This window comes from Cydia fagiglandana, chromosome 2, assembly GCF_963556715.1.
Source record: "Cydia fagiglandana chromosome 2, ilCydFagi1.1, whole genome shotgun sequence".
Lineage (NCBI taxonomy): Eukaryota > Metazoa > Arthropoda > Insecta > Lepidoptera > Tortricidae > Cydia > Cydia fagiglandana.
Genome location: NC_085933.1, coordinates 1457118 through 1480145, shown reverse-complemented (window position 1 = coordinate 1480145; position 23028 = coordinate 1457118). Strand labels below are relative to the sequence as shown.

Here is a 23028-nt window from a genome sequence, read left to right as displayed (position 1 = left end):
AGTTTCCTTTAAACGTCGTAATCAGCATAAAAACCTACCGTTAATGTAAGAATACGAAAAATATTACATATTATTTCATATTTAATTACTTACCTCTTCATCATTATAACACGTTTGTTTTTTAATATTCAATATTGAAAATTCCGTTCTTAATAAGTTGACTGAATGGAACGGAATAGCTGCCAAACGCCCATAGATATAATATACTTAAAGACGACGTCTAACCGAGCTGTCACTGTTACCACTTTTGTTTAGTGTACGATTAACAATGTTTTTCTTATTTTTTCGCAACTGTATTAAAAAACGTCGTTCGATACACGTGCGGAAATGTCATTCTTCACTCGTCCCGAGTCTTGCCACTCGCCTGCGGCTCGTGGCAAGATATCTCGGTACTCGTGAAGTAATGACATACCTTCCGCACTAGCATCGAAATGTACTATTTAATGTAAGTAGGAAGCGTTTTACCATGTCTATACTTTAAAAGTTTAGCAAGAAAACTAGAACGTACTTAAAAAACTCAATTTACCTATTTTATGATGTCCGCAGGAAAGAATTAAAAAAAAATCCTCAAGCAAAAACTTTTTGCGCAGTACATTAATACCCGAATGGCACCATTTAGTTGTAACCGGCAATCACTAAAGTTTATTAAGGAAGATAACGACAGCTAATTGTCGTGGGCCGGCTATTAGCGGCCACGGCCAGGGCGCGGTCGGGGCCACGGAGTGTTGGTCGTGGACGGAGTGAGGGTGTGACGGCCACGGGGTATTTTCAAGCGGCCATGATCGCTGCAGGGTGCAGCTGCGGACCAGGGCTTGTAGACAACATGCCAATCGTTAACGCTCCGTAGTCATACTATCGGCTCGATTCGGGAAATGAATTAGAGATTAACTAGATACGATATACGGCTGGCGCTTACATCGCATAGCGCCGCAATAATATTGGAGCGGCGTTAATAATAGCGTAAGCACCAACCGCCATAAGGTACCTTTACCCGTGGGACGTCACATATCTTTAATATATCGTATCTAGTAATCTCTAATTCATTTCCCGTATCGCGCCGTATATCTGTATCACTCTTCGATACTAGTGCGACAGAGGCGCATTTCTTTCGCTACGGAGCGTTAAGATTGGCATGTTGTCTTGTGCCCTGGCGGCCGATTCTGATTTAGTTTATAAAGAAAATTAACAGTGAAATCTCCCGTGTCGACGCTGATTGCAGCTGGTTGTCACCGTTTGGTTGTGCATTGCATTGCTAATCAATATCTAAGTAACAAAACTGTGTAAGATCAATGTGGTCATAGGGACTATTCCGTCCAGTAGCATTTTTCTCGAACAACATTGATAATTTCGTCGGCAAAGCAGGGATTCCTTTTAGTTTCAGCAATCAAAAGCAAATGGTTTTTTCCTACGATTGAAAATCAAAGAAATATACGCTCTTGGATGGATTAGCCCCTATGACGGAATTAGCCACATTGACGTTAGGTTGATATATTTAGAAAACTAAATAAATTGTACATTATGTGGCCTAGATGACCTAAGACGTCAGTTTCCGCATGGCAACATTCCGTTACTTTATTAGATTGGTAGTGTATGTCTACCTTGACCGAACCACCAGAGCAGTTACCAGAGCTCGCCCTTTTTAGTACCGACCCTTTAAAGTCAGTGATGGTCATTGAACAAACCTGTCCACGACCATATATGTTTTATATATACCTTTAACGAAATATAAAGTTCCTGTTTCACATAATATGTATATCGCTAGTAACTGATAATTGTATTGCATCTAAAGTAAATCATAGTAAGTAAACCATATATAATAGACCTGACATTGTAAGGCAATAGGGTTGGCAGCTGTCAAAGGTTTGCATAGATGGCGCCACCATAGCTTGCCCCTTTCACTATGAGATTTGGCTTAAAAAGCTAGCATCTAGGCTAGCATTCCATCAACCTTTTCGACGCCGTGTCAAACACAAAAGCTGTCACTCGGACGCCACGTCACCGAAGTGTCAAAACAGAAATTGAACTTTATGCATATGCACGTAGGTCTATGTTGCTCAGTTGTCTGTGACGGATTAATCGTTCTTTGGCGTTGGACCTACGGTGCGGATATATCGTTCATTGGCGTCTAAAAGGTTAAAAAAACAAAAATTTTACACATATCTAGTCTATTGACAGGGCAAGCTATGCTGGCGCCATCTGCTAAATACTTCGACCGGCCAGACCTATATTAGGTTTATAAGAAATGATTAAGCGCCACTTGATCCATCTCACTAACCCGAGGTTAAGCGGTTAAACCATTAACCCAGTGTCAAATTGTACTGGTAACCATGGTCACTCCCAGTTTAACCTGTTAACCCCGGGTTAGTGAATGTGGTGAATGGTGCAAGTGTTAGTGTACTTACCGGCATGGTGCAGCGCGGTCTCGAAGGGCGCCCGGCGCACGCGCTCCTTGCTCTCTGCCAACAGACGGATTTAGATCAGCAATGTGCCAACTGGACGTGTAAAACATGCCCTAACGCACGGGACGACGGGGATCTTTACTGGCGGCGAGTTACTATAGTCTGTATCTTTAGGTATTTAAAAAAGAGTAAACAAAATATACCCTCAAATGGCTTCTTAAGCGAGTGATCAAAGTGACATGATCAAATAATGTAGGTTAAAGTCAGGTCAGTCAGTGACAGTTTTGTATTTGTGGTGGTTTTTGTATTTGGTTGGTTAATCAATAAATGTTATAACTACCACAAAATGTACAAATTATTTATTTACTTCTATTTAAGTACCTACTTAAAGATACAGAGTATAATATTAGTAGATAATAAATTTCATAAATAACTGAGGAACAAGTCTAATTATTTTCATTCAATATTTTGATTTGTTAGTACTTAGTCACACTCTTATATTATAAATAAATAATAAATTGAAATAGAAGTCATATAAGTACCTACTACATTTTCTATGGTATGATGGAAAGAGACAAACGATTTTTATCAGCTTGTTAACTTTAGTAAACGTTTATGAATGAGGGGGTAGGAGTCTTCTTGATTATGACGCTAGATAAAAGTGAAAAGCCGTGCACTTGGCCGCGATGCGTGCGAGTGGAAATAGCACCGCGATCTGCGCACACTGCGGCGAGCGACGATTACCGCTTCAAGAGCGTTGCTATTGTAACACACTGTAACTGTATAAACTGCTGGGGCGGCGTTCAAACTTAGAGGTACACGAACCTAGCTGCCGTATTATCGAAGTTAAGGACGACTCACGATAGACCGGGCAGTATCCGGGCCGGAGCTTCCGGAGCTTACTTTTCTTTGATATGACAGGCGATCACGTGACGCTTTTAATTATTTTCCATCGTATTTTCATGAAAACTTACGAACGTGTCTTGCTATTCCAGCCAGTCTCGATACAAAAAGTACTGACATTGACTGAACTAGCATGACAATTATGAACGTTTCCGAAAAAATACGATGGAAAACAATTATATATGTACTACATTTTCTGTATTTCCATGTCTGGAACTAGTAAACGTTGCTAGAAATTAATTAGAGCAGAGACATTAGCGCAATTAGAAGTTTGATATACACAAAACCGTGACTCGTTTGCCGTAATATTAATAACTTCGAATGGCTATTTAACGTTGTAATTATACAACACAACACACACCACAACACAAGCCTTCTTGAGCTTACCGTGGGGCTTAGTCAATTTGCGTAAAAAAAAAATGTCCTAATAATATATTTTTTAATTATTTCTCTTACAAACTAAGTTTAGCAAAACTGTAGGTATGATATGACCTAAAATCGCTCTCTCCATTAAAAACCTCTTAGCAGAAAAGACAGACACAACAATTGGCACTGTTAATGTTATGAAAACATTCATGTACTATTCCTTCTTCAAAAGATCTAAACAGAGTTTGTGATTGAAATATAATTCACTTCGTTGACTGTATTTTTATTCTTACCAGTCATATCTACATATCGGGAAAATTCAGACAAAAATACTTGTACCCTTACAACAAGCCAACAATGTCTTTGAAGTTAGGATGAAAGTGATTGATTTATTAATTACCTAGTTTTTTACAACCACTACTTATAAGGTTTTATATTATGTCGGCTATGTCATCTCATGAGAAATGAGGATGGGTTACTTCATATAACATTATCTATAACAACGTACGAATGTACGACAAAGTAACCAAATAACCGTTACTAAAGTCTAGACAATAATGAAAGACTACAAGATTTGCAGCAGATTAGATATGCAACCAACAATCTTGTTTCATCAAGCGATCGTTTTGTTAATTACCTACCTACTTTTCAATCTACAAAGTTGTATTTTATGTAAAGAACAATTTAGTTTTTTAATTGGCTGTTATTTTGCTTAAACATCTACTTTAGACGACATTGCAGAGAATGTTATGTGGCTTCGCAAATTATGCTACTATGTTAGAAGATGATTACATGCTGAAAAAAGACAAGAGTTTTAAAGTCTTTTGGGTCATAAACTGTAATTTTATTGATAGAACTAACTTTGGGAACTAAGGCGCAGGAGTGTGCACCATGCATGTTTATATACTTTGTGTCCTTACTACCTACATATGTTACTTAGCGTCGTAACTACTGAGTTGATTAAGATGACTGAGGTATCAATCATTTCGTTTTGATCTGTTCAAGACAGGAAACCATCGGATGCAGGCAGTACCCGATAGATCGTTCTTAAAATCTGCTTTGCTAAGTAACAGTCGTTTATAGAAAACAATTATCAAAACAATGTATGCAAATAATCAAGTGCCTTTTGGTTCGCATCCGTCATCCCGATACGCTGTTATTTATCAGTTGGCATTTGTTGAAACACCCTTGTCATCTAGGCTATTATGATGATGAATACTTCTTTTATTAAACTGTTGTGAGACATGATACTAACATTGAATAATTTTACGGTTTAGACTCACTTGTTTTTAGTCACTCGCGCGACAAAAACAAGTGAGTCCAAAACTCTAAACCGTAAAATTATTCAAAGCAATGATTCTGTGTATTATCCGTGATTTTGTGTTTGCACTCCATTAACTAGTAACATCATTGTCAACAGGCCGATTGTGGCGGTTAAAACTAACACTCACTGTAATCTCAATGGGAGCGATTATCAACGATACAATTATTAATTGTGCTGGATTAGCTACAATTGCTAAGAGCTAATTGTTCGCACACATTCTGGCAGCTAAATGTCACCGCCGAAAATAACTCATTAATTTATTGTATTTTATGAAACAACACACAGTCACGGTCACGGCAAAGATCTAAGGATGGCAGAGGCCTTGATCTCCGGTTTGGAAAAATAAAACCATTTAGTTTTTTAGAAACCGAATTTCTTTGACAGCTATTTCATTTCATTCATTTGACCAATTCAGTGGGTATATCATGCAGTGACTTAGCCTTCATAAAATACTAGACCTAACCAAACTGAACCTAACCTAGCATGTTCTACCCCAATTATGACTGGATTTGTTTTGATTGCCTGCAACGTTCACTGTTGATATGAATTGGATTGGCTGAAATTAAGTAGAATTATTGGTTCAAAGATGCGACTCCGCTGGTTAGGTTACCTGCATGGAGAGGATGGGAGAGGATCGTTCTGTAAGAAGAGCGTATATGGGGCATCTGGGTGGAAAACGTCCTTCTGGGCATCCCAGATACCGCTGAACGAAGCCCTAAAAGACCTGTCCGCCCTCGTAATACCCAACTGGCGCTGAATGGCAGAGTGGCGCTCTCTTGTGTCGGAGGCCAAGATCCTTTTTGGGTCACTGAGACTGTGAGTTGAAGAATTGCCACCCAGCCAAATAAGATGTCCACGCCAGACCATAACAATTTCCTCATATAAAACATTAGTACCACGATCCCGACTATCGGGTCGTCTGGTCTGGGAACGAAATCATAAAATACCCGGTAGTCGGGTTTTCGGCACTGCATGTGTTAATATGTCCCTGAAATTCGTCTCCTTCCAATAGCTATCGCTTATCACGTGATAACGTGGTAGCGATGAGCCTATCGACGTCACGGTGCTCGGGCAGTGGCCCGACAGGCTTTATCTATTTAATAACATACGCCGTCGATGTAATATCATGTGTCAACGAGTACTAGGATTAAGAACAAAGGATTTTTAGTTTAGTTTAATATATCATCGATGCAACTTTCATGCTTATCTGTCTATTCATTTGTACAGAACACTTTTTACCGCTGATGTAACTTTTTGTAGTATTTTTTATGCGAATCGAGGCAATAAAAAGAAAAACTTTCCTTGTATATACCTACCTATGTCACCTTAAAAACTTGTTTTTAGTCACTGTTTTTTTTTAACAATTAGTCTAAATTAGTTTTCACCAAGGCCTTACGGAAAAACTAGTGAAACGCGTTTTCACGGAAGCGATACCTACGGAAACCCAGTTTTAATTGGCGAAAACGTGTTTTCATTTAAAATCGATTTTCCCGATAGCATAATTAAATAAGTATTTAAATTTATATATATTTAAATTCAATAATCTAAATTTTTAAATTTACATTTGAGTTTAAATTAAACTCAAATTTAAATGTGACCTTTTTATTTTTATCTAAGTAATTTCATTAAACCGTGTAAAACGTGTGCAACATGAAACAGAAGTATAAACTTTAATTTAATCACAAGCATGGCAATTACAAATTAGATTTCCCTGCCTTCATAATATTTAAATCAACATCCGAGTCGCTTTGAAAAATTCCATCACAACTGTGTTAACAATAAGGCCAAATAAATATATAAAAGCAGCTAATTCCTAAAACCATCCATTTCCAGTTCATACAAGTCGAAGCAAACCTTATTTGCGGCAATGTTTTTCCTGCCCATTATCGAATCCCTAACAAGACTCGCTGTAACAGCGATGGATACAAAAATAATGGCGTGTCAAAAGGTGCCCATCTAGTGAATACGATGCGACTTCATGTTTTCATCACATTGCGCGCCTGATTAGCGAAACTCATGCAAGTCTCACAATAAGCGCGCATTCTAAAGCAAACATGAGTGTTCGCACGATTCGCAGAACTGGCAGTGCCATCTGATCATTCCCATGTATGCATCGCCTTGGCATTGGCGTCGGTATGTTACGCAAGAATAGAACTAGACTGTGTCGGGACTTTGCCCGTGTGTGAGTTTACCTGATACACAGATGTTTTTATTAGCGTTACTAAGAACAAGAGACCAATTCAGATTCAATAATTTGTTACGGTTTTGATCTTATGTTTATACGATCTAAACGGTATGAAATATCGAAATAATAGTTTTTTCATAGTCTAGTTTGTGTCCTACTGCTGGGCAAAGGCATAGAATATATGGGTATCGAGGTGTTACTTATACCTACTTAAAATATTTTTTATATTTCGGCATAGAGAAAAAATACATAGAGTGCTCACTCCACTCCAAGACTATTAGACGACAATCGACATCTAGCATCGAGTAGCGGAATTATCAGCACTGCTACTTGACAATAGATGTTGCACCGACCGAAAAGTCTAATGCTCAACAATTTTCAGCTAATATTATAATCGGATTAACCGGAACTCTATTTTCAACTCTTTCTGCTTTAAAATCAGTTGTAAATTGTAGTTCAATACAATTTTCGTTAGTTGCGACTTACGAAGACATCTAGTATCAAGTAGCGGTACTGATAATTCCGCTACTCGATGCTAGATGTCGACTACAAAAATAATAGTCTTTTTGGTACCAAAACTGTTACTGATGTATGGTGTAAGTACTCTATATTTCGGTATTGTTATAATATTGAAACCGTAGTTACCGTCACATCGGTTAATGTATACATATAAGTAGGTATCGGTTATAATATGTTATAATACCGCTGACATCGCTTTCTTGAAGTGTCAAACACATTTCAGGAAAAGGTCACTTCTGTGGACAATCCAATGAAAGTTAACGACCCGGGTACATTTATATCACGAGTTTCTTATTTGAGTCATGAGTGGGTGCTGAAAATATGTATCTCGCCTTTAAATACGTGCAAAAATAGCTTTTGTGTTTCTTAACTTTGTAATATCTAACAGGAACGACACGAACGAGTTAACTATAGTAATAAAATGTAAAAACCAATCCTACACCATGTTACGGTAGAAGGTTTTTATCACCAAATCGCTTAGAGCATTTAATAACTGGAGTCGCCTTTAAGAGCTTACCGCTCTGCCGAAAAACTTGCACAATTGTGCAAACTTTTGTGTTTACTGACATGGCTATTTGTACGTTACGTACAAATCATGTAGAAATAGCAAAACATTTGACGTCCCCTCCCCCGCAATTATCGGTAGACTGTTTCGTACAGAAAATGACAGCCATGACGTCTGCAATTACTAAATGCTCTAAGCCAAATTGCATTGTACCTACCTAGTCAAGGTTAGGGTGACCCTTGGAATCTTGATTGACCGTGTAGGGTCTATCTATACTGCCGTATTCGAACTTCAAGATATTCACCAGAGACGACAAGTACTAGATCCATTCTAGATACGTCATAGTTTAGATATCAACTAGTTCTCTTTTGCAGCGCAATTCGGGCAACCAATGTCACTTTTTACGTTAGATAGAGTAAGACATCTACGAGTATTAAATGTGAATGGATCTCTAAGTCATATCCTGAGGAAATCGTTCAAGAGTATCTCCAGAATCGCGCAAATGTCAAATTTGACAGGTTAGATCTTAAACATATCGTTATCGTATCTTGGTGATGTCTAAAAGATATCTAATAGATGTCTATTTAAAATCCGAATCGGGCCCATAGTCGTTTACTTCGTAGTTTGTCTCTAAATGTCTGCTTGATATCGCCTCACCCCGAATTGTGCACTGGCGATAGCGCGGTGAATCAACCCGTATTGTGACGGGTGTTATGTCAACAATAACATTACTTGTTTACTATGAATACTGATAATTTGCTCGCATTTTTGAGCTTTTAAACATATATTGAAAGCTAGCTATTATGATTCAGAAAATAATAATAAACTAACTGCTTGGACTAAGGTTTAGTTTCATGATATAGGAGGCAAAGGAACCAAAGGCAGGGGGCTAAGGAATCATTTTATTTCGTCATCATAGGTGTAAGTACCAGGCGCCAGTTTGTAAGTTTAATATTTAAAAAAGTAATTTGAGTTTGTGCGCGCATAGCGCATTCTCTGCCAGCGCGAGCTACGCTCTACGAGCGTAGCTGATAACATGGTTTTTCTGTTTGTAGCGAAAAGCGCCTACGAACGGAGCGGGCAGTGAATATGCTAGTTGATCATTATGTAAAATATGCTGTTTTCTAGAGTCTGCCCAGCAAATCGTGTCACAAACTAATGTTTATATTTTATACGGCAAGAATTTGGCCTATAGATTTATTTCAAGCTATCAATTTAATTTTCTACTGCTTTGATTTCCTGGTACGTCTTTTTTTTTAATTTACCGTCCTTGCCTTATGAAACTTATTATGAAACAACTTGTCGGCTTTATACGAGTATGTATTGTCATGTTTTTTCGGATCCTGGAATGTGGTAATTTCATGAAATGTCATTTTAGATTGATCTGAATATGGTTAACTCTTCCTAGATTTGACTAGGTATTTAATGAACTAAGTATTTGCCACATCATGAAATGATCACTTCTAAGATCTAGCCAAGACATATTATTTATACATTGATAGGTATTCGTTATAATTTGATATTTTAAAGTTCCTTGTAAATGTGTTGGCGTCAGCTGTGAACGTATGAAAGAGACTTGTGAAATAAACAATATCCCATTTATGCTATGATTAGAATTAGAATTAGAATTTCTTTATTTGCCAGAATACGTATGGTACAAGATGACAACAGAAAAGGTTTTACATGTAAGTATCAGTATTCAGTCGAAGACACGACATGCAAGTAATTGACATTTTAATAATTTTATTTTAACATAAAATAAAATAAAAGCACATTATTGAAAAAAGTTAGATAGAATATAAAACAGTAGGTGAATTTTTCGTACTTAAAACAAATTGTTTTACACAACCTGAATAGGCTGCACAGCCAATTGAGTGTAGGCTCTCAATAAAATCTATTAACGCTTCAATAACGCTTATCTATAGACTGTTACATATTTTTATTTGTAACCCTTGAACTATTTATTACATTGTGAATTACTTTAATAACTTTTACATATAAAAGAATTCGTGAAGCCAAATTGAAGTTGATGGAAATTATCATTACGTATTATGAGTCCTAAGAGTCAGCCAACATTAACGGCCACCCCACATCCCCACCCTAGCGTCTCCGAACGTCGGCGTCTAGTTAACTCTATGTCTGCTGCTCGACGCAACATTGATGGAGCTGCGTCATTTTTCATAGACCCAGACGCTCAAAAGACGCTAGTGTGGGGTGGCCATAAAACAACGTTTTGTATTATATAAAAAAAAAATTTAGTTGATCAAATTACTTTGTATTACAATTTACTTTATATTTCAAAGTTTACAAACTCCGTCTTTGAACCCACACCCTTCAACTTATCTTATCAATTCGCTTTGTTTTGTTTTCCTTTTAATTAATGCAGTCTTCTCAACCTCCTTTTTTATCGGTTGGTTATTTTAAGAGCAAAAGTTTTGCGGTTAAAAGTTTCTTGAGCTTCGAACCAATTCTTTAGATACCAAATTAAAATAATTATAATTATAGAGTACCTACTACTCTATAGTTCGCCATTATTAACTGGCCACTTTTAGTAACTGGCCACCCCAAACCAAAAACAGTTACTAGCGAATTACCCTATTTAACGAGCCAATTTTTATTTGGTCGACTTTTTTTCGTCAGATTTCGATAAAGTTTGGTCTCTACCTAAGAGAGACAATAAGGAAATTCTGTACATTGTACAATATAAGCGCAATTTAACCGTATAAGGGCCACTTGCACCGTCCCACTAACCCGGGGTTAAGCGGTTAAACCGTTAACCCAGTGTCAAATTGTACTGGTAACCAAGCTAACTTCAGGCTTAACCTGTTAACCCGGGGTTAGTGGAATGGTGCAAGTGGGCCTAAGCGAACAATCTTTCTCTGAGTTCTGAGTTCTGAGCTCTGAGTTCTGAGAGAAAACGTATGGTATTTTCACAACTCAACGGAAAATGACACATTTATTTCGGGACATGTTTTGATTTCGTATTTATTCCGCACAAAAAAAGGAGCTTTTGAAACCACATGCGCATCTACGACCCCCGAAATTCACATAATAAAACGATATTTAAAAAAAATTATAATAAAATTAAAAACACTTAAAGTGCGATGCGCACGAAAACCTTTTTTTAGTGTTTTTTCCTATGAGTTAGGTACTATTGCATATTTCCCGTAGACAACAGACAGAAACAGACAGACTTTAACGCTCAAATTTCTTACTTTATCATTATAGGTATTATTTAACCTATTATGTATATATTAAAGTTGTAAGTATGATAAAAATCTTAAAATGAAGAAATGTATCCAAATCGTTAACTTTCGTAATTAAATGTCCACAGAAAACGACGTCGGTTTTCCCCGGACGTTTTTGACCCGATGCGACAGCAGTTCCAAAATAATTATTTTGATTAAGATTAAAAAAACTTAAAATAAAATAGTTACATACCTCCTTGCTCTTCCATTGTTCACTAAACACAAAAAATCACAACACTACAAAACTAAACTTAAAAGCTAATATCACACCTGAATAAAATAAATTAAAAAACAAAAGTCACTTCACGTCTTTTCAATTTTAAAACGTCTTTCAAAAGTTCGCTTATCCCATTTGTTTTTAATTATTTTTTTCTATTTATCTGTGGTGTTTGAGTCGTATCTTGAACCTTGGCAGCATTGGTCAGACGTGTGAGGCGTGCGAGGAATCATTGGCAACTGAGTTGACCGCTGCCGATTCGTTGCTATCTGTCCGAACGACTTTTTCTACATGCCTTTACTCACATACTTTTATTTTGAATTAGGAATAGACTAATAGAATAAAAATAATTCAGACTTATTTGTTAAGGCATTGAGCCACCTGTCCTGCCAGCACCAGGTTTAAGACGAAACAGGAGCTGAGTTTTAAATATTTTAAAATCGAGGTTTCGTACTCGACTGTTTCCTCCTCCAAAACTTAATCAATCCTAACCAAACTTGGAAATCTAAATGATTACAAAATTATCTATGTCGGAACGTTTTGATTTTTTGGCTAATTTATATCAGTTTTGAATACTACGCCTCTCATTGCGGCATAGTCAATTAGGCCATTTTGGCCATCTTTGAAGGGCTCTAGCGTCTTATAAAACAAAAATATCAAAAAAAGCAAAACGGTCCGACATAGATATTAATAATATTAATCTGTGCTGAAAAAATCATTGCTTTAGCATCAAAATCAAAACCCACGGAGGAAACAGTCGAGTACGTTTGTATGGAGAAATGACCACTCCTGTTGGCTCTTAAAGATTGACCTCATCCCAGAAATAATATATTTTACTATACTTTACTTACAAAATAAAAAGAATTTGAAGATGAACCCAAAAAATATTCATTTTTTTTATTAGAATGTAGTAGTGTCCCACTGCTGTCTCCCCTTGATTTCCACAACTCCCGTTGTAGTGCCTTCTCCGGCCAGCCACTGATGAAGGCCTCTAAGTCGTCCCGCCATCTCCGCCTGGGCCTGCCACGTCCACGCTTCTTTTGCGGCATCCACTTGGTGGCTATACTAGCCCACCTATCCGGATGCATGCAAAAATATTCATAAAGAGGGAAATTTATTTTTTCTTAATACGTAGAATTTCGAGTAATACGAGTAGAGTAGGTCCCTATTATGTAATTTTGAATATTTTTAATTATTCAACCTTTAAACATACTTGACTAAGCTAAAACATAATTATATACTGGAGACATATTCAAATTGTAAAAATAAATTATGAATTTGGTCTAGATTTTTGTTAGATACGATGCGTCAGTTTCAAAAGCCACATTTTTTCAACCAGACACTTCACTTTTGACACTGGCAGATCATCTCCATAAAACATCTAGATCAAATTCGTAACCCGTTATTACAATCAAAATACGCCTCCAGGTTTGTATATTGAAGTAACAGTGAGCTTTGTGAACGTAGTGCCGTAAGCTGCAGACATTTCAGTTCCTTCGAACGCGGTTACAAAATTTGACTTTCATGATTAAAGGATGACTCGTGTCAGACCGGACCGTGTCCGGGCCGAAGCTTTCGGCGTATCGTTTTCTATGTAAAGCATCACGTGATCACCTGTCATGTCATAGAAAATTAATCGCTGGAAACTCCGGCCCGGACACGGCCCGGTCTAACGTGAGTCATTCTTAATCTCGATACGTTTCTGTTTCAACTTCAGCAAAATGCTTTCTAATCTCCAACTGTCCGGCTAATTTCCTCTATAGATCGAATTTTTCCATTAATTCTTATGAAATTTTGTATACAGTTTCATTAATTATAACAGGTTATTTTGGGTCAAAAACATTATTGTGTTACGTCTTTCCTGTAGACATACACAAAAGTTAAGGGCTATAAAGGTGAAAAATGTACAGTTCGCGCGAACACACTAGTTTTCTCTCCTGTGGGCAATAGTTAACAGCTTGTGGGCATGTAAGTAATGATTTTATCATAGTTCTCTATATAAAAGGAAGACCTTTTCACGTGGATAAGGGTTAAATAAGAAAATTAACCTTTATAGCCCTTAACTCTTGTGTATGTCTACAGGAAAGACGTAACACAATAATGTTTTTGACCCTTTTATCAATTCGTTTTAGATTTTATTTTGAATAGCGAGACCATGGGAGAGGTATACATTGTCTACAGCTCATAAGAGCCCCTGCTGGTAATATCAGAATTATACTCTGCAATAAATAAAATTACTTGTTACTGATTACTTAAATGTGGCTTTCCATCGGAGAATGGTTCTTTCCATCAGAAATCGGTCCCGTTACACATTTTATCATGGACAGGTCCAATGCATATAAAACATAAGGATCCTTCTCTATGGAAAGTCTTAAGTAAGCGTACGACCCTACACGCTGTACAAGACAGTAGCAAATGAGGTCACCACCTAATAATAACTTTTAATTTCACACTTTTTTATTTATAGCAAGCAGTTAATGGAGTAGCTAGATGGACTGGTGATGTTTAACTAGTACAGTCACAGGCGATAATATCTTATAATGTCTTGTAATGTAGGTCGAGTCTGCTATTTTTGTGCGCATCGTCGTGTAAGATTATTATTGTAGGTGAGTATACCGTAATATAATAATAATTCAGCCTATTTTTTTATAATGTGTTTATACTTATTGTTGTTTTTTATGTGTTTTTGTATTTTACTTTTATATTCATGTTATAAATGACCTAGCCTAAGAAGAAAAATAAATAAATGAGAATTCAGCCTATAATAGGTACAGTCAGCAAAACTGTTACTAGATGTGGTTGTGAAATAAACTCCCTATTGAGGTTTGCTCGAGGGATTATAGTAAATATATTTTTTAACAAATACCGGGCTTAATCATGTAACCTTACGTTTTTTTATATACGGTTTAAATTAACGGATTATAGAATGTCACTGGTTGAGCGTTGCAGACGTCTACAGGCTGCGGTGACGGCTTTCTAACAGGCGCCTGGCTTATTAGCTATCGAAGTATAAAATTCAATTGGCCAATTACAACTGGCTAATTCTTTTCCACGAGACCTAACGTACTAAATAAGAAAGTTCTACGTCGAAGACTGGAGTTGCTGGCATCAATGATGAGATTTAGACCACAAATCCTGTGGTTTTTAACACTGGTACCATTTTACCACTAACAAGACTCATAGGGCTACTTAAGTTTAACGTTTCATTAATTTCTGTCTGCTTAAAAATGACGCCATACTGTCCATGACTTGAGAAACAAAACATAATTATAATTTTATTTGTTTATTATACTAACGTACGTTACATATGTATGTATTTTATAAACTTATAAAAATAAACACTATATTTATGCGACAAAACGGCGTGGCTCGTCGAATGGGCTGCTCTTGTGTCGGATTCGGCAGTTTGCCCCGGAACCTCTGAAACGACACCCTTCGGCCAGCAGTCGGCAGGAAGGTTTACCTATCAGTATCAGAAGATTCAGAAGTACTTCATTATTACTCTTAAGAGCCAACAGGAGTGGTCATTTCTCAATACAAACGTACTCGACTGTTTCCTCCGTGGGTGAGTGGGTATGCTAGAGCAATGATTTTTTTAATATTGCCAATATCTGTGTCGGACCGTTTTGCTTTTTTTGATATTTTTGATTTTTAAGGCGCTAGAGTCCTTCAAAAATGGCCAAAATGGTCTAATTGACTATGCCGCAATGAGAGGCGGCATTCAAAACTGATATCAATTAGCCAAAAAAGCAAAACGGTCCGACACAGATCATTTCATAATCATTTAGATTTCCAAGTTTGGTTAGGATTGGTTAAGTTTTGGAGGAGGAAACAGTCGAGTACGAAACCTCGATTTTAGAGATTTTTACGCGAGATTTTTCGCCTCGCACTGTCCTTATCGCACTAGTTTTAGGAGCCGCTTCCGTTAGCGAGACGGGCATATTTACCTAAAATATTTAAAACTCAGCCCCTGTTTCGTCTCAAATGTCTCATAATTGGCGCCATCGCGGGTGGATGACAAACAGGGTCACGGTTCGCGTCACGGGGTGGATGGCAAATACGGCGTGTTTGCCGACGCCCTTCGCCCGTGGCCTTGCCTTGACTGTCCGGCTAATCCGTCTTTAGTATCCTCTAAATTGCGTATCGGAACGCAATTTTTCGTCAATAAAACTGTATACTAAGATTTTTTTGCATCACGAACTGTATACTAAGATTTTTTTAGCATCACGAACTGTATACTAAGATTTTTTAGCATCACGAACCATCTTCACGGAATAATAGGTAACATCACAACCGACACATTATGGACTTAAGTATGTTCGAAATCAATTATTTTGATTGATATCATTTGATCTTCTTTATTGCAATTCCATTTCGCCTAACATTGGTTTCGGAGAGCAAATGCAGGACTACTCAGCAATCAGGTTTTTCACAAAGACAAGAAGCTTGATGGTACTTGTAACTCATTTTGAATTCTAAAATTACTAGGAAATGGACTCGACTTATGATGGCTCCTCTACACGATGGGCCAGCGCCGGCCACTCCAAGGGACGCAGCCATGCGGTAGAATGAGATAGCAATATCACTTGCTCCCTCTAAAGCATAAATGCGTCCCTTGGAGTGGCCGGCGCTGGGCCATCGTGTAGAGGAGCCATGAATAAACAGGCTGGTGCTGGAGTGTCTCATGTGTGATGCCGTTTCTTTAGGAAACATATTGGCAAATATTATTTTGTTTCTTTGTTTAATACAAAAAAAGTTGATCGGAGCTTTTATCAAATACAGATCAAATCAAAATTTTATCAAATATTTTAAATAAATAAAATTAACGGCGATTATCAATGATTTTGAATTTGATCGACGTTTATAAATAATGACTATCAACTCCTAGAACTTAATAAAAATACAAGCGCATGTAACCGACACCATTCACAGCGGAGTAATGGAAAATACAGCCCAGCGTGACGCCTCGAGTCCATTAGCAGACAAAGGGTTAAGAATAGGATTATTCTACAACCTAAGTAGGTAACGGGTTTGCACTGACGTCATTGTTGCCTGTACATATACTTAAAACCAAAATATTACTTTGCTAATCCGCGAATTAGTATTAAAGTAATATTTTGGTTTTAAATAATATCGATTTTTGCAAAGTAACGCCTGAATCTATTCACTATGTTCGTACATCATGTTTGAGCAATACTGTCACGAATAAATGTCTTTTATCTTTACCTTTATCAAATATTCGGACACCATTGTTTCAAAAATATATAAAGATAAAGATAGTAAGTACATTTCAACCTAACACTTGGTAAGTTACGTCACGCGGTCACCGCGTGCTCACACCAATCAGCATTTGTACAGATTCTTATTAACACTAATATGGCCCTAGGGTTGTCACTGTACTGTTACATGCATTATGCCAGTACGGAATTACGAGAGCTGCGTTCAACTACACCCCCAGAAACAACTCGTATATCGATAGCGCTGAGTTTGCAGCTACACTAATTAATCACGTTATAACACGTCAAAACTTACACAGACCCAGCAATATACAAGAAATCCTCAGTAAAGAGTTAACAACAGAAAGCTTTCACGATTTCCTTGAGTCAAAATCTGAAAAAATTCAACGGCACCTAATCATAATCACCAAATAGACAATACTGCAACCCTTGATATACCAACCTTACCTTTTCCCTGCTTATCTAAATTCTTCCTCACGGGGCATAGAGCTGGTCACATGATCGCTTCTTGCACTCATGTACTGTAAACATAATAGGTACACTCAACACACACATAACACTTCACAATTCATCATGTACTCTACACTCAAATCTTTCCCGGATCACACAACTACGGGGGTTTAGCCCGTAGGCGGGTGAGAGAAAAATTTCCAGCACAGCCTAGTCAGGCATGCTGCCGGATACCGGGCCGACAGTATCCAATAAGGATTACCTCCAACTGTAACAAAAAAAGGGTATAGTTAGTGCTACAAGAAAATTGATAAATTAAGTAAATAAAATTTAACTTAAGCCGAAAACACAGTGGGAACATCAGTTGACTGGTCACAACAATAACATTTTTGTGAATTTTATATAAACAGCATTTTAAGATAACATTAAATTTGTTTTAAAGAAGATTGGCTAATATTTTATTTCAGTTGGTAGATCTGATTTACTGACAACTAATTTCATTTAATCAACGTTAAATGTCAAAATAAAGTTTTTTTTCGATTTTTAATTTAATAGCCCAATAATCCATCCATCGTTTTTACCTAGTGAGTGCGGATAGGGACAACATCCGCTCGGCTTACTCATTAAATTTCATTTTATTATGTATGTAGGTACCTATTGCCGAAAGGTCCCCTATAAGAAGGTAAGAAAGAGGGTTCTTTTTAGGATAAATTAAATATAAATGCTTTTGGTAGCCCTGACTGGACTTTGATCACGGTCAAAGTCCACATCCAGATGCCCCAACTTATTTGTGAGCCATTCAACTCCTTACTACCGTGCCTTAAGGTCTATTTTAACTTGTTTTCTTTCACAAATAAGTTGGTTAAGATGTTCGATAGATGGACAACGCAGAATCACATAAAATGGCCAAGGTTTCATTCACTCATATCAATGAACACACTGTGGACTTTGCTTTATTGAGATTTGTACCCACGGTTCACATGAGTGACCCATTATGAACTTTAATGCAACGTGATATGGTCTACTTAGTAATAATCCAGTAGGAATGCTGGAGTATTTCATGTTTAATTAATAGGTATGCACTTATAGAGTCGGACCAAACTAATTCTGCATGGCATTCGCGATGATAGATTAATAGGTATGCACTTATAGAGTCGGACCAAACTAATTCTGCATGGCATTCGCGATGATAGATTAATAGGTATGCACTTATAGAGTCGGACCAAACTAATTCTGCATGGCATTCGCGATGATAGAGTCAGAGCAAGAATAGTATGCAGCGGATTTGATAGTCCACGCAGTGAAAGTGTTATTTTAAACGTCAAACTTCTATGAAATTATGACGTATAAATGACACTTGCACTGCGTGGGCTATCAAATCCGCTGCAGACTTTTTTTGGCCCGACTCTATGTGGCAATGTCTTCAATAATGTAAATTTTCTGTGAACATATGATATGACTTTTATGATGACACTTCGTAACTTTAAGTTTGAGCTCGGTCGTGGTGCGCGTGCCTCGGCCACTGCCATAGGTAGTCTAATAAAACATGGTCTTCTCTTCCCAGAGTGACACAAGCCTACGTCACAATAACATGGCCGCTATATATAGCGCTATCGCATAATATCATATAGCGCTGTCGCACGATGCCGTAGGCTTGTGTCAGTCACGTGACCACGAAAAGACGGGAAGAGAGTACCAGGCGGAGTATGTTATTATACCATGGGCCGCTGCTAAAAACCATCGCTAGCGCGGACTTCTGGTCGAAAGGTGTAGTATTTCGGCGGTTCTACTGGAATCTGCTGAATCCTACACCGGGACATAGGACGCAACACAATACAAAAATACAAGTAAAGAACAAAGAATAAACTGTGTCGCGTAAATAATGTTTAGATTTTAAGATTTTTATTATTGGATATAATGTTAGTTATTAAGGTAAAGAATTTGAAGACTAAAACTAACTACAATTAAAATAACTAAAAATAAAAATTAAAATACCTATCAAAATTTGGTGCCCTTGCCCAACACGCAGGTATTATAAGGTATTATGTCTATGGGCCTTAGTTGTCTGATAATAAATGATATTTATGTTTATATTATGTAAGAAATCCGCAACGAAAGCTGCAGGTTTTTACATTTTTGTTTTAATTGAAACATTTCCTTAGCTCCACAAAGACTGAAAATCTTTATTTTCAGGCAACTATTGGCCCATAGATAAATACCTTAAAACTAACATACATATTATAACTAACATACAATATATTTTAAAAACTAATACACTATGTATTTCGCAACCCAGCTGTATCATAACATAATGCTTTGAAAGTCATCAAAGGGTAAAAATAGGGTTTTTTACTTCCACGCGCATGAAGCGCCGGCGCAGGCTAATTAATATATGATAAATCTAATATATTAATGCGACATTTGAAAGTTGACAAATCGAATAAAGCAAAACAACATTCTTTCCCGCGATCCACCGCCAGCCAAAGTCCAATGCTCTTGTTTACACGACTGTTTGGACGTCTGCCCACTTCTCTCTACGCACCTGAAGCGTGAGATACACTAAAACCATAAAGGGACTGAAAAAATAAATATTTACCTTATTTGTTGCCAGGGTGCCGATGGATCGATGAGGTCCAGAAAGACCTGTGTGACATCCAAGCGGCTGAATGGCGCAATCTAGTGTCGGAGGCTAAGATCCACTCCTGGTCGCTGAGCCAGAGTAAGTATTTGGTCCCGACAACTACTTACGTGGTCGTAGCCGTCGCCTCCTAGCGAATTAACAGCACACCTGACCGCGTAGCCAAGATGCCAATCGCTTACGCTCCGTAGCGATCGAGCTTTTCGTTGTCGAAGCGATAGCGATTGTAACCTTGCCTAGGCCGGCAGTACTCTCCAATCGTCCGCTCCCAGAAACTTCGCAACAATTTCTTAGTTTTTGCATCTGACTGCGACTTTTTAGCTTAACTATTTAATGATTGTCATATTAATCATATAATTTTATTACTACAGCTTTTCTAGTACATATTTAATTTTCCTCGTACATATTTAATCGTGAGGAAACCTGCATACATCTGCGAAGAAATTCATAGGTGTATGTGAAGTCCCCAATCCGCATTGGGCTAGCGTGGGGACTATAGCCCAAGCCCTCTCGCACACGAAAAGAGGCCTGTGCTCAGCAGTGGGACGTAAATAGGCTGAAATGATGATGATGATGATGATTTAATTTTACAGCGCATTGGCGCCCCTAGCTGTAACGCTGCAAAATTATATCTGAATAATTAAATATCAATATCAAATATCAAAATGATGGCGGTCGTCGGAGCGAGATAAAGATCTGAGAGTCTATCATTTAATCAGTTAATCATTGCAATAATGTACAACATTACAAGTATACAAGGTACACATACGTGAACGAAATATCGTTTGATATTTACCAGTCGATTTTCAGTGAAGGAAAACATCGTGAGGAAACCGGACTAATCCCTATAAGGCCTAGTTTACCCTCTGGGTTGGAAGGTCAGATGGCAGTTGCTTTCGTAAAAAGAAATGCCTACGCCAATTCTTGGGATTAGTTGCCAAGTGAACCCTCTGCTTCCATGAGCCGTGGCAAAATGTCGGCAGATGAGACTACAATTTTAAGGGATCGGCAACGCGCTTTTGACACAAGTTCAGTTGCAAACTTCTATGGGTTAGTAACTGCTTAGTAACGGACTGTATGCTTGTTTGCCACGACAAGAGCCACTCCCCTGCCACGCCTCCGCCACGCAACTGCGACGCAACACAAAGCAAATATCGTCGTAATGTGACTCCGCTGTCGTTTACTTTACTTAGTTATGTTTACATCTAACACAATGATTTGTTATTGTTATAACTGTTAATGTCAACAACGCCACTGGTTTTTGCATTTGGAATTGCCGTGGCTAAAAATAGTCGGTCAAGTGCGAGTCGGACTCGCGCACGAAGGGTTGCGCACCATTAGGTATGCGAAAAATAAAATCATCTTAGGTGTATGGGAGCCCCACTTAAATATTTATTTTATTCTGTTTTTAGGGTTCCGTACCTCAAAAGGAAAAAACGGAACCCTTATAGGATCACTCGTGCGTCTGTCTGTCTGTCCGTCTGTCACAGCCTATTTTTCGGAAACTACTGGACCAATTATGTTGAAATTTGGTAGGTACACATATGTAAATTAGTGACCCAAAGATGGACATGTAACGTAAACAAATGAATTTCAAACATGAGGGCACTTTTGGGGGGGTAAATGAGAAAGTTTATACATAAATAAAGTTTTTCAAACTATATCGTGTTAGATACCTATATATCAATGAAAGAGCTCATCTTGAGAATTTCAAATATATTTTTTAGTTTTGAAATACATAGGGTAGAAAATATTTAAGAAAATAGCCAAAAAATGGCAATTTTCCTCCTCCACCCCCCTTATCACCGAAACTACTGGGTCTAAAATTTCGCGGAAAGTTCAGCCAAATTTCCGAAGAAATATATATATAAATATAAATCGGAAACGCAAAATACTATCGTTTCTTATAGAAATTTCACAATTTTGGTAACTTACCGATGGCACATTAGTATTTTACACACAATAACTATCTAGAGAGCTACTTTACATTATATCTTAGCAGTTTACCATAATACAGATGTAGATAATTATTTTCCATCGTGTTTTCACGGAAACGTACGAACGTGTCTCGTTATTTCAGTCAGTCTCGGTACAAAAAGTAGGTACCTACTAGGGTTGACTGATGAAATAGCATGACACTAGTTACCTTATACATCTGTTCATCTATTCATGAACTAATTTGACCAATTACTAGAAGGTTTTTTTACGTTACTGAAATCATTTCAATTAAATTTATTTTACAGACAGACAGACAGGCAAAGTCAAACAAACGTCTCGGTAAACATACCGCATGTGATTTGAAATCAAGATCACATTAACACGATATTTGTGTCAATATTTAATCATTGTATTAATAATTTCCCCTGTTTTGCTCAGGCACAATCGAATGTTGAAAATGTTTGCGGAGCCATATATAGCCGGGTCGTAGTGAAGAGAGAAAAAGCGGGCAGTGACAATCTGACAATGTTATGGCTCCTCTACACGATGGCCCAACGCAGGCCACTCCAAGGGACGCAGCCATGCGGTAGAAGGAGATAGCAATATCACTTGCTCCCTCTAACGCATAAATGCGTCCCTTGGAGTGGCCGGCGTTGGCCCATCGTGTAGAGGAGCCATTATACCCAGTTAGTACCATTTAGTACTAATTAAGTAAAGTGGTGGTACTGTTGCTCGACGCGGTCCCAGTACATGTCATCTTGAAATTTAAGTCATTGTCAATAGAGGTGACAGCAGGGGGTCATCTATTGGGCATTAGCATATCGAGCACTAGTACCACCAGTCCAACCATAGTAGTGACGTTATTTTACAGCTACATTATAATGTATTATGTACAGTTACCTACACACATATTATAAGCTCTATAATGTGATGAGCCCTATACGTTGGACTGACCAGGTTCGCACCACCCTCGACACCACCGTACACGACGCTCTTCACGAGGCAGCAGATAGAAGTGTGTGGCGCCGAGTAGTCCACACAAAACTATTTCGACGAGATGGTCACGACCCTCAGCATTGAGGAAACCGACGCGAGGAGG

At 37.8% G+C, this 23028-nt stretch overlaps 1 protein-coding gene across 1 annotated transcript in view; it reads right to left on the bottom strand.

Annotated features, from left to right (window-relative positions):
- LOC134673393 (synaptic vesicle glycoprotein 2C-like) overlaps positions 1–11923 on the bottom strand; it is a 31043-nt gene extending 19120 nt beyond the window's left edge. The window contains exons 1-2 of the mRNA XM_063531368.1: positions 11643–11923; positions 2403–2456 (exon numbers count right to left, since the gene is read on the bottom strand). Of these exons, the coding sequence (XP_063387438.1) occupies positions 2403–2456; positions 11643–11658 (70 nt within the window). The 5' untranslated portion in view covers positions 11659–11923. The remainder of the gene's footprint in view (positions 1–2402; positions 2457–11642) is intronic.
- Between the last annotated feature and the right edge of the window lie 11105 nt (positions 11924–23028).